Here is a 14,025-nt window from a genome sequence, read left to right on the forward strand (position 1 = left end):
AAAAAACATAACCGGAAACTGAACTGAAAAATTTTCACCCATTTATAATTTCCTAAGTACGAGTAGTTAAATCTATTGTCAATAGATGGCAGCAGCATGAAACGTAAATTTTTGGTCTTAAAAATTTTAGATAGCACTCATGTTTCAATGATCATAATCTTTGATATTGATCATAATTCTTAGACAAAAAAGAAAACTATTTTTATTATTTAATCGAAAATGAATAAAAATAACATTGAAGTCAGTGATAAAAATATTAATAATGTGTTTATTATACTTAAGTGAATTAATTAAGTTAAGTTGAACAATATTTTGTTTTTATAGCGGAGTGAATTAGATCTAAATGGGCCATTGTCAATGGGCCGAATATGATATAATATGATGTTTTGCTTAGATAGATCTTTTATGGAATAATCGCACAACGTAATACTGAAAAAAAAAACGATATTTAGAAATTTAAATAAAAAATATTGCAGCATGAGATAGAAATCAAAAATAATTTATTTTTTTAAACTTATTAAATTATTTATGTAGGTAAATATTTGTTTTAGACGTTAATAAAAGTCTGAAAGAAATAATAAAATTTGGAATAAATAGTATGTGTTTCAAAGTTAGATTAGTTTGTATTCATCAATATTTTTTCCCTTAATGTTAAATTCGCTAATTAATATCTTCCAAAGAAAGCTGTCTTAAACTTTTTTTACTAATAAAAATATTTGTCTATTTATACCAATTGCTATGGATTTCATCCTCTATAATAACTTAAAGCCCAGCCTAAGTTTTCTTAAAAAAGAATTAGTTCCAAAAAATTTTTTAGTTATGAAAAAATCTAAAATGTAAATTTCTAAATTACTACCTAAAATATCTAAATTTTTACTAGATTTCGCCCTTAAAATCCGGATAAGTTAAAAAAAGCCGTTTTAAAAGACTGAATTATTCGAGTTTGACCTTAAATTTTGGAAGCTACGCTGTCATAAAACAATTATGCATGCATTTAGTAACGATTATATTTGTAGAAATGTATTTCTCTGATTTTTTTGTTTTCGCGAACAATTTTTCCCTTACAAATTCGTATGATTTATCAGTGATAGTGATCATCAATAGATATCTGCAATAGTTGGCAAAATTCTTATATCACAGCTTTTTATGGATTTGTCTTATGCACAAAATATAAAACAATAAACATGTCCAATGCATTTTAAACCTATGCGAATCCTATATCAATGCATTTCAAGCTTTTTCGTGTACTAATTCTAAACTCATGCATGTTGTACATTTTATATCCATACGTTGGATTTTGATGGACAGTTATATTTCGTACAATTTTAAATTACGAATATTTATTCTTTTTTTTCCAGATCAGAAGCATGATGTTGAACTGCTAATTTTTTCTTAAATTCCTGATGACGCACAGTGAGGCATTTATGACTGCCAAGTATGGTAGTTTTCATCCCACCTTTTCCAACGATTATCTTCTTAAGCATGGAAGTTTCTTCATGAAACCGACCCTCCATCCTGATGGTTTCGTGTATCCAACCCTTAGTGAATCCGCCAGGTATCAGGTGTACAAAGACATGAAATGCGAACCACCAGATCCTGATTTGCCATTGAACTTCGCCATCAAGCAAGAAAAACCACCAACTCCTCCCGCATCCACATCACCTAAGTCACCTTCGCCAACTGACCCAACAGCTCCTTTACCGGTAACTTTTCTATACTTTTACTTTACATAGTACTTCGACTTCCTATAGTAATATACTTTTTCCGTATTTTTACTTTACACAGTACTTTATAAAAAGTAAAAGTGAAGTACTATAGAAGACGCTTGGAGTCGAGGCGCTTTGAGTTTCAGCTCACAGTTTTTGATAACTGCACGTCTCCTCGGCCCATTATCATTTTTACTTTACATAGTACTTTATAAAAAGTAAAAGTGAAGTACTATAGAAGACGCTTGGAGTCGAGGAGCTTTGAGTTTCAGCTCACAGTTTTTGATAACTGCAGGTCTCCTCGGCCCATTATCATTTTTACTTTACATAGTACTACTTTATAAAAAGTAAAAGTGAAGTACTATAGAAGACGCTTGGAGTCGAGGCGCTTGGAGTTTCAGCTCACAGTTTTTGATAACTGCAGGTCTCCTCGGCCCATTATCATTTTTACTTCACATAGTACTTTATAAAAAGTAAAAGTGAAGTACTATAGAAGACGCTTGGAGTCGAGGCGCTTGGAGTTTCAGCTCACAGTTTTTGATAACTGCAGGTCTCCTCGGCCCATTTTTTTAACCCTGTTTTTCGATGCTCTGACACCAAGGAAAATAAAAAACCATAGTTTGCGGGAAGCAAGGTGATAATCCGTGTTTTTGTCGCAGCCACGCTGTCGAAGGAGATTTTATTTCTTCGGACCATCTGCTCGAGTTGAGCGAATGAGAAATGGCCACGAGCCTTACGTAATAGAGCCGCGATGGCTCAGAGGATAGAGCGTTCGCCTTCCAATGAGTTGAACCGGGGTTCGATCCCGGCGATAACTGGTCGATACGAATTTCGCATCCGACCTGCACTGACCGCAGTGCTGACGTGAAATATCCTAAGTGGTAGACGGATCATGGGTTAGAGTCCCCTTGCCGTCAGGCTAACCGTTGGAGGTTCTCGTGGTCTTCCTCGCTATGTGAAGGATAGTTCCATCAAAAATGTCCTCCACGGAGGCAAATTTCTCCCAATACAGGTGCAGGATTCCCTTGTCTTCTGGATGGGGTTAAAATAAATGGGGAGCTCGGAACCTTCCTCCACTCTGTAAAAACTCAATGACGATCTTAAAACCTTCATCCACTAATATCTGCGAAACTTTAAGACGTAATTAATGTAGTATAGTCAAATAAGACTTTTTCTCTAGAGATTGATATATATTTTTTTTATTCCATAAATTACAATGCAACCAAGATGATAATTTATTAAAAAAATATTTTTGTGTTTCTTCATGGAATTATAAAACTAAAATAATTCGATGACATTTTATATTCATTTTTTCTCCATCAGATTTTGAATGGATCATCTAAAAATGCCACCTGGATTCTCGGGAAACAGAAACTCAGCTGGGACAATTCCACTGTTGCCAGTTACAATCCAGACACTAAAATGTTTCGATGCGTGGTGTGCAATGCAGTTGGATTCCTCTCAAGAATAGCTGAACATTACCTTGGCACTCACACAAGTGCAAAGGTATTCCAGTGCTTACATTGCCCATACAGCAGCACATGGTCTCGCTGTGTACGAATGCACATGGCTAAACATCATGGCGTGCCCAATGCCCCGCCCTCTTTATGGAAAGGCCAGCCTCTTCTTGAAGAAATTTTCCAGCTTTTGACCAACCTTAAGACCACTGTTGATAGTCAAGGTAGGGAAAGACTCGATCCTGAATTATGTGACAAGAAGTTCATCTGTCCGAAATGCCCCTACACGACAGACAGACGAGATCTTTATTTGAGACACGAAAACATACACAAAGAGGACAAGCCTTACCACTGTTATATATGTTTTAAGCTATTCAATCGTGCAGATCACGTGAAAAAGCATTTTCTGAGGATACATCGAGGACATCCTTATGATATTAGCTTAGTAAGGCGTAGACCTCCGAGGATGTCTTCATCTGCAGGGAATACGAGCTCTCCAACGAACACCACCAGCAATGGAACGAATGGACTGTCGAACAATTTTAGTGTTGATAAACTTATATCTAATGATAACGATATCAAAATGAAGAATGAAGTGATGGATTTAAGTCAGAGAACATCTTCGCCGGTTGTGGATTCGGTACAGACTGCTTCAACGAAACAGTTGAAGACATTTCAATGTCCCTACTGTGAATGGGAAGGAGTGGATAGTTGGTGCCTCAGACGACACATGAATGTTCATTTGAAGAATTTCGAATGTCCCATATGTGATTTTAAAGCAGGTAAAGCTGAGAGACTCTTCACGCATGGATATAGAGCACATAAAAAGTTGATCTGTACTAAATGCAAGTTTGTCACTGATGTCGCCTTTGATTTTGATCTTCATGTCAAAGAATGTTGGTAAGTTTAAATAGCGTCATCTTAAAATTTGTATATCACATTAAATGATTATTTACGTTTTTAACTGTATATATTTCAAATATTTGTCAAATTGATATCAAATCTTTGTGATAGTTATAAATTGCTATACACAATTTATGTGCACCACAACTTATCTTAAAATAAATATTTAAGTAGTTATAAGTTACCGTAATACAGAATTGATTGTTAGGACTATTATTAATGTTTAGACAGCTTTTTAGCAGTGTTCTAGCAAGTCCCTTGATATTGTAAGTAACCATGATTGTGTTAACACGAAAAAGATGACCACTTTTCCGATTAGGCAGTTATAAACTTTAAACTTTTGGGCAAATCTTATTATATTCTCATGCTATAAGTCACTTCTTCCCAACCTCTTTATAGCCGCGGGATACATGTTTGATCATGTTTGATAATTTAACCGTGGTCCACTGAAAGAAGGGGTGGACGTTGATTACTTGCATTTTAGATGGTTTAATTAATTGTATTTAAACACGCCTTCAAAGCAAAATACTAGTGCAGTTACATGTATGTTATAGGTGCTGATTAAGGAACGAAACTTAATTCTAAGTTTATCTCAGATTAAGTTTCATCTCAGATTCCAGTTAACCTCTCGTCCATAGAATGCATAGACCTGAGAAAAATACACCGCTGTAAATGAAATATAAATAATTTAATGTTCTATGGGCTGTCCGGTATAATTTGATCCCCGGACCGGTATCGGTCCGTAAAAAGGGCGTTGGGGATCACTGCTACAATGTTAAAAAAGGAACTTAGAAGTATTTAACAGTGGTATAAAGTTTTCGTTGATGATAGCAGAATTTTTCTTTTTAATATACCACTTTAAAGTTCAAATTCTAATAGGATAGAACTTTCCTATAAATATATTCTACTTGAAAAATGACTTATGATGGTTGTCACAAATATATTAAGCTATCGAATTTATATACCTTTTCCTTACCACTTTTTAAAAGTTATATAGCTAGGTGGAATCTTGTTCTACTTATATTTAAAGATGTACGTGAATACAAATATAGTCGTCCCTAAATCGATCGTTCCTCAAGGGAACATTCATTTCGAACGATAGGTACGGGAAAACGATGAATGCGATCAACATAAAACATTAAGCACTGACTTGAAGATTTATTAAAAGTAATGGATTTGAAAATTTTGTTGAAAGAATTATGTCCGTAATGCAAAATACTTTTGATGTATAAGAATTGACTACATTTATTTATTTAAAATAGTTGAAAATTTTGGTTTCAATACACTCTTTTTTTTCTCCCTCAGCACAAAAATAAAATTTTTGACGGTTGTAACACTTTGCTGTCATTTTCTGTACACTCTGATTAATACATAGTCTTGCTCATTGTTTCAAATGCCTTCTAAAATGTTTGCACCGGTTGTGGTTGCGTTTCGCCTTCTTTAGCTTTTGCAACCATTTCTTGAACCGACGATGCCACAAGTTTAAACATTTTCATAAAACTGTTACAAATCTTTATTTTCTTCATCATTTAGCATCAAGAGTTACTTTTTTTCTTCTCCCACCTCCCAAAGCGAAAGGAAAAACTTCTCAAAACAAATTTCTGTACGATGGACATGGGAATTCTCTAGTTTTAAAAACAATCTAAACGGGCATTATAGACGTGGGAATTCTCTAGTTTTAAAAACAATCTAAACGAGCATTATTAACATTACAAGAAAAGCATTTGTGTTGGGGCCGTTAAAACAAGACGGTACATAACAGAAAACGGAATGAGGTTCGGCTGTATATCCATTTAAATATGTCTGTATTAAATATGTACATAGAATTAAGTTTGCTTTGTTAATTATTTTCAATTATTATTCAATTTCCATTTTATTTAATGAGTGTTTTTGTTAGTTCACCAAAATATATTAGCAGTTTTTAAATTCTTGCATTTATTGATCTTTTTTTCTCTCCTAGTGTGGAGATAAGAGAGGGCTCAAACATCGAAAAAATTTCTGAAGATAGTCTGATCGAAAGTGATGACGCCAATATCGAAGCCAATTTAGATCCACCTGGACCATCAGAAATTCCACCCATCACACCTTTTGTTCTCCCAGAAACCGCCAAACTTTTTGATCACCGCATGGCCTTGGACCTGAAGGGTTCTGTCAGCTTAATGCCCTTGCATAACAGCATATCGTATTGTTTCCCTTCTTCCCAAGCATTTGGAACAAACGGAATGAATAGTTTCAGGGAAAAGTTGCCAGATGTCTTGGTGAATGGTGATGGAAAAGCTGCCACAAATGGCAAAGTAGAAAGCAAATTAGAGCTTGCGTCACCTGTTCAGAGCTGTAAGTATTCAAAGGCCATTCATAAATTCTATGTGTTTCTAAAAAAACAAATTATAACGTTTTTTTGTGAAATATTGTATAAACAATAAGAAATAATTTTTACATTATTAACTTTTTAAACTGTTCTCATTATTTATTCTACATTTGCAACCCACATTCAAACCAGCTTTTGTTAATTTTAATTTAATTTTTGATGCAACTGACCTGGTTAATTTTTGCTCAGATTTTAGTAGCCTTCATGTTATTATGACAGATATTATTTTAATCGATGTTATATGATATTATATTATGCTGTTATTTATTATAGATTTTAATAATGCCTTTGAGTATTTAATGCTCTGTAAACCTCTAACAAAATGGGCTAGTTATGAAGCAGGGTTCGAAAAAACTCAGAAATTTTACCCGATTTTACTTGATAAGTGAGAAAGAAATTATTTCTTTCTCACTTATCAAGCAACGAGTTGATAGAGTATCTTCACTTTCAAGAGTTATTATTCTTTTAGCCAATATTTTAGTTTTTGCACTTTTTCTAATTATAGACAGACCTTAACAGTTATGGTATTTGCTACAAGAAAATTGAAAAAAGTCCGTTTTATTAAATGTTTAACGCTTTTTTACTTTTTTTTACCCAATCACTTGAGAACCCTATTTTATGTTGATTATAAATGTTATTTAAATGTGAGTAAATTCGACAAGAATAATTAACTTTGTAGTTTTGAATGTTTTTAATGTTAAACTCTTAGATAAACCGAAGTTAATTTCCTTTTTACGGAAATTATTCTTCATAGAATTTATACAGAATTTTTACCGTCTTACCTTAAGGCTACATGAATAAAAAAAAGTATGGTCAAAACTAACATAACATGGTAAAATTTACCGTTTTTCTGGCTCTATGGGAACACCAAGAAGCTCCGTCATTCTTAACGAAGCTCTTTGGTAATAATTTTGGTGAAATTAAAAACAAAATATGATTTTATACTATATGATATAACTTATTATGTATGATAAAATTTGGTAATTTTATCGTGATATTTTAAGGCATGACAAAGAAGCCATTCATTCGGTTAGACTAGAAATTAATTAGCATGTTTTGTTTTGCAGCTAGCGACAGTGGAGTTACTGACTTAACCAGTGATAACAATGATCAGGATATCGTCTGCTGGCATTGTGGCTGTGAGTTTGCCAATTCGTCCTCCTTGCAAATCCACACAGAGCTTTATCACCGAGAGGATCTGAAGGAAACTACCAGTTCCTCGAAAAAAGACCAAGCTGTTGTTAAAACAAAGAAATTCTCCTGCGCCATTTGCAATTTCAACAGTGACAAGCAACGAACTATCATCGAACACATGCGATACCACACTGGAGAAGTTCTCCATTGCAGAGCTGGTCCACAATGTGCCTTTAAAACTGTCTGCGACTCCACCCTCGAGAAGCATGTGGAGACCGAACATAATGACTCTTTGAAGAGATGCCCGCATTGTGGGCAAATCTGCTGCGAGAGAATTCCATTTATAAGACATTACAGAAAATGTCACCATTCCAAATCTTGCAATCGTTGCAAAGTAATCAAAAGAAGCTTGGATCCAAAATACGCCAACAGCAATGAGAGTTTAGAGTTGCTTCTGAAAGCAAACAAGGACCAATCAGAAGAAGAAGTCAAACCATATCTTCATCACAATCCTTATTCTAAACGTTCAAGTGGCATTAGACCTTACGCCCACTGCAACGCAGCAATGTCTAAAGTAGCTGTATCCATTCCACAAGCTTTGCAGATGACTGTTGATGATTTAGTGATTGCTCAAGATAATGGCAATCGTGGACGGAAATCTAGGAAGCAAACTTTTCCTAGAAAGCTTTTAAATACCAATATGATCTCAAAACAGACACGCGTTCGTAAAAGGAAAAATGTCTGTGATAAAAAGAAACGAACTAAACGCGGAAAAGCGCCAAAACTGTTCAAATATCAGTTCCGGAAGAAGTTGCTCAAACGTGCAAACTTGTTTGTAAGGCGTTGCAAACTAAACCATGCGCATTCATTGATCTTCAAAACCAACATTAATTTTGTTCGGCACCTATTCTGGCACCATTTTCTAAAAAAGTATTGTTGCCACAAATGCAGCAGTAAATTCAGGCACGAATATCAAGTTCTTTTGCACAGAAGAAGATATCACGATAATTTTTAAACTGTGACTGTGAAATTATACGAATGTTGGGAAAATTTTGTTACTAGAATTTAATATTTATGATAGAAAATATCATCCTGTGCTATATACTGTGATAAAAAAAAATATGTGAGACTTCGTTTTTTTTTTAAAAAAAAGAGACACGAGGAAATTACTTGCTTGATATGTCTGTGTTTTGTAACAGTTACCGCTAATCTTGCATGATTTCTAAAAATACATGCCATTTTTTTGAGAGAAACTAATTTTTATCATGATCTGATTCAGTAAGCCACTCATGTGTTCATTAATAATAACCGGATATCATCTTAAAGAATTGTGCATTTCTGTGTATTAAAAACAAAACTGATGTTTCTATTTTCACACATGCATTCAAATTTTGTGTTGCCACTTCAATTTTTATAATATTTTGTTATTTGTCAATATTGGAGAGATCATCATTTATATCTGTAATTGCTGGATTGGACTTGCAAACACAAGATCTTTCGTTGCCACAGACCTTAACCTAGATTTTTGACTTCTTGCAAAAAAATTACGCATTTTAGGGGTCGCATATTAATATTTAGGATAGCAAAATCCTGAAACGTCATAGAAATCTCACGAATCACTTGTGAAGAAGGCGGAATCGTAAACATCAAAACATGCTTGATTGTTCCAGAAAAGGAAGATGGTAGTTAACAGACTATTATCAGAAACATCTACAATTTTTAAGTGATATACAAGCAGGTTTTGATGCTTTTTATCTTGCCTTCGTCACTTGATATTTGATTTCGAGACGTTTCTTTTCCTCGCTTAAATATCAATTAGCGACTCTTAATATGTATACTTTATTTTATTTTTGTCTAAGATATTAAAAGTATATATTGAGAACGAAAAGTATATATTGAGAACTTCGATTATAATCTCGATGGTTTTATAATAAGTCATCGAGAATCGAAACTTATAAATATGTTCGAAGTTTATTAATTACTTCATCATAATTTGTTATGATTACTAACTTTAAAGAATTTCAATATGTTGTTATTATAATATTCACTAATGCACACTGTATTAGTGAAGTTGAAGTTAATTTAATGTTTTTAAAGTATCAATATAAAGTTTTCAGTTAATAAGTTCTTGTAAAAGAATTAGTAAATGAAACAGAATGAGGACCTACTTATAAAGCTTCCTTACAACAACAATCAACAAATACTTAAATCTATATAAGACTTCTAATTTCTATTATTTCAGTATTTTTTATTACTGAAACCATAAATATGTAAACTAATATAGACATAAATATCCTTAAAAAAGATCTGAAATGATTTCTTTGTATTTACATAAAAGATTTTCGTATTCATAACATCTAAGACTCTAGGAAGTATTGATTGTTAATAAATCATCACGCTTAATATCTAGTTTTTGTCAAAAACTAAGTCAAATATATTAAAGATCGCAAATTAATATTCAAGAGAAGGGAAAACGAAACCTTATCGAAACCTAACGAATAACTATTGAGGGAAGTGGATTAAAAAGCATTAAAACTAGTTTGATTGCAGAAGTTTCTAATTATCGCCTGGTATGGGATTTGTCTGATAATTCAGACGAACTTCCTCAAATCAAAAATTTATTTTCCGACGAATTTTTTACAATTCATCAAATATCCCTGTTATGTTATGTCTCTTTTTCGGATGATATCACTCCTGTTATTTCGTTATATCTTCCTGTTATATCTACGATATTATTACGACGCGCAAAATTCAAATCGCGGATTTTGAAGACAATTCCATCGTTTACTGCTCATTGAAAAAACATTGTATCTTTGAAAGCAAAACTATCCTAAAAAATATCGAACCATTTCTCAATTTTGCAATTACATGTTTTAATCGCCTTTTATTTCTTTCATATTTTTTTTTGGTAAACAAAAATGTTCAGATGTTTTTATGATGTTTACCTTATTCTAAAGTTTTTAAAAACTCTACAACATTCAAACATCATGAACGAAAAATTCCATAAATCTTAGTTTATTTCTTTTTTTATCAGAAAAAGTTTTTATATGTCTTATATTGCAAAGGTTACGTTTACTTACGGTAATTGCAATATTTTCAATGATATAGTGATTACTAATTATAAAATTAAAGAATTTGTTTACCTTAATTTTAAATTAGAGTAACCAAACGCTGAAATTTTTATTTTGTTTTATCAAAATACTTGTAAGTTATTGATTGCGTTTGTAAGACTTTGAAGAATTTCTGAAATTACGAATTTTCGGGGCAATCAAAATAATCAAAATTTTATTATGTAAATTTATTAAGAAATTATTTAAATAACTGTTTAAAAAAGATTTGAGGATTTGCAATCTGTAAATGTCTGTAATTCAAACTGTTGGCTGTAAATTATTTTATTTCTTAGTTTCTAATGTTTATGAATTCTCAAAGTTTTACAGATAGTAAAATTACATCTTTATAATGGTGTTAGCAAACATTTTATTGTAATTGTGTAGTTTTATAAAATGTACTTAAACCTTATGTTGTTCTTAATCAATTGTTTAATATCTTGTGATCAACTATTAAATCAAAATTTTATTTTTATGTTTTTTACGTTCAGAAAAGTAATTTTTTTATCACATTTCATTTGAAATATTTATTACTATGTGTTCAGAACTCAATATAAAACATTGAGTTCAAGGATTTTTAAACAGAAAAAGCTTTGGCGAAAAATTTGAAACTTAATGAGTTTGATGATGTAAATGCGATGTAATAAGTGATTTCATTTTTTCCGTATTATTTTTGGAATATTAAATTATAATATAAATGTTTTTTCCTCTTTTCTTAAATATTATGACTTGGCTGTTTGCAGTGCTGGAGAGCGTTGAAAAATGATTTGCAAATTTGGTATAAACATCGCAAGTAATATCGTTTAAAAATGCATCTTTTTTATTTCAATCTCAAAATAAATTTTTTTTTATCAATCTCAAAATTTTTTATCAATTTTTTTTCAAGCTCAAAATTTTTAATTTCTATCTCAAAAGGAGTACTCAAAATTTGTATTTACGTTAAATGATGGGATGTTGCAATACCTAATCAGACGCAAAATATTCAAATATATTACAGAATAAGTTATATTGAATACAGAATAATTCAATATAATAAGTTATATTGTATACGAAATTTGTCATATTGAATATTTAATTAAAATCTGTACTTTCTTTTAACATTTGATTCTTAGAATATTTGTATTATACTAATAAAAATTAAAATATTTCCTTTTTAATATTTTTGCTAGTATTTTATTCTAACACCCCTAATGCAAAGATATTTATTTATATTAACAATTAAACTGTAATTATATAAACATTTTAAATAATTTCATTTATGTTTACTTACAAAAAAATGAAGACCAATATTGAAGTATGATTTTAATTTATATGACCAAATGAAAACATTTCTTCGCTGAGTATAAAACATTCTCATAATTCACATGAATGGTTTTCATTACATGCATTCTTCTTTTTTTTAATTTGACTTATGACTCTCTTAAATATTTGAAATTTATATTTTTTTTAAACTTTAATCAATTTAAGAATATAAATATATATTTTTAATAATTTAATTTCTTTTTTTTAGTATTATTTTGAAATAATCTGAAGAAAATATTTCTCAAGTCTGTAATGCAATTTATTACTGGAAGTTTATTAATGCATACAATAGTAATTAAAAAATGGTTTATGATTACTAATGAATAAATGAAAACCAATGTTTAAACGATGAGATGGAATAAAACTATTATCGTTATAAGTGAAAATATAAATGCAAGTGCATAAGTGATTTTTGTAATTAAAATATTGTTTTTTCTAATTAACAATAAAGATTTTTTTTTAAAAAAAACATTTAATCCATGCAATTTAAGAATGAGTTTTTTTAGATAATCGTAATGTAAAAGCAATTATTTATCTTTACATTTTGGACAAATATTGCACGGAATCGTCTGTAATAGTTAAAAAAATTATGTATGTTTATTAGTAGATTAATTAAATCTAATATTAAATTATGATTTTGATAGATGTCAGTAAATAAAAATATCTCGCACTGAGTTTGATTATACATACATGTAGTTCTAAAGAGTGAAAGGCATAACTACTCCAATTTTTTGTACTTTCTTGTTAATAATTAACATTTTTTAAAGCATGTATAATTTTTTCAATAATTTTATGTAAGTCTAGAATATTAACTATGAAGACCAATTAACTATGAAAATAGTTACCGATGATTTTGCTTATACATGCATGCAATTCTAAAAAGCGAAAAGTTGTACCAATTTTTTGTCCTTTCTTGTTAATTGTTAACATTTTTAAAGCATTTATAATTTTTTCAATAACTTTATGTAAGTCTAGAATATTAACTATGAAAATAGTTACCGATGAGTTTGCTTATACATACCTGTAATTCTGAAAAACGAAAAGCATAACTGTACCAAATTTTTGTACTTTCTTGTTAATTGTTATAACATTTTTTAAACATATAGCTTTTTTCTAAAAAAAAATTTCATAATTTTGAGCAATTTAAAATTATTTTTTCATGTAATGATATTTATTTCTATTCGTAATTGAACTAACACTGTATTGACATTTTCATTAATTTAAAAATACTTTATGGTAAATAATAAATGGAAACCAATGTTAAATATTGATTTTATAGATGTGAGTGAAAAAAATATTATTACCCCACAGAGCTAAGACATGCATGTAATTCACATGAGTGGTTTTAATAAATACACAAGTTTTTTTCCCCTTGCTATCGTGGCTTTTTTGTAATATTTTGTAAACTTGTATAAAATAGAGAGAATATTTTTAACGTGAAATGATTTTTTAACAAAAAATACTTTCCATATTGCCATAATTTTTTTTTTGGATGATAGTGTTTGATTGTTATGTGATTAATTTTGTTTTGAATTTGAATGAATATTGAAGTTATATTGAATATATTATTTTTCAAATTATATTGAATGATGTGTTATATTTACATTCAATACCTTATTTGGGCAAAGTGCATATAAGTGAAAAGAAAGTTTATTTTTGTCTAGAAAAATGATGCATTTAAAAATATTTATTCGTTAGCAAGAGCTCCCGAGAGAATTTTTTTATTGCCTATGAAGAAGTGTCAAATGGTATTTGTGGAACCGGTGATTTAATATGAGTATCAAAGTTATATATTTTGAAGAATAACTAAATGTTTGATTTGTGTAATTTCTAAAATATATATATATATATCTATATCTATATACATATGTGCTCAATAAAATGTCTTTAATTTCTCTTCTGTTGCTTTTATTTTTTTTCTGACAGTTAGAAGTTGTACATAATTGATTTTAAATTTTAACCTCCTACAGAAAAGCATTTTATATATGGGTCATTCTCACAAAAACAGTCATTTTCATGTCCCCAGTATTAGTTGTTGAAAACAAAAC

At 30.4% G+C, this 14,025-nt stretch overlaps 1 protein-coding gene across 2 annotated transcripts in view; it reads left to right on the forward strand.

Moving 5' to 3' along the window:
• The window catches only part of LOC107443229 (zinc finger protein 26), a 127,027-nt gene extending 113,154 nt beyond the window's left edge, over positions 1-13,873 (forward strand). For both annotated transcript variants that reach the window (XM_043048580.2, XM_043048581.2), the window contains exons 4-7: positions 1,359-1,703; positions 3,030-4,063; positions 6,027-6,400; positions 7,502-13,873. In XM_043048580.2, coding sequence (XP_042904514.1) covers positions 1,404-1,703; positions 3,030-4,063; positions 6,027-6,400; positions 7,502-8,583 — 2,790 coding nt within the window. In that variant the 5' untranslated portion in view covers positions 1,359-1,403 and the 3' untranslated portion in view covers positions 8,584-13,873. The remainder of the gene's footprint in view (positions 1-1,358; positions 1,704-3,029; positions 4,064-6,026; positions 6,401-7,501) is intronic.
• The last annotated feature ends 152 nt before the right edge of the window (positions 13,874-14,025 follow it).

Source organism: Parasteatoda tepidariorum, chromosome 6 (assembly GCF_043381705.1).
Source record: "Parasteatoda tepidariorum isolate YZ-2023 chromosome 6, CAS_Ptep_4.0, whole genome shotgun sequence".
Classification (NCBI taxonomy): Eukaryota; Metazoa; Arthropoda; class Arachnida; order Araneae; family Theridiidae; genus Parasteatoda; species Parasteatoda tepidariorum.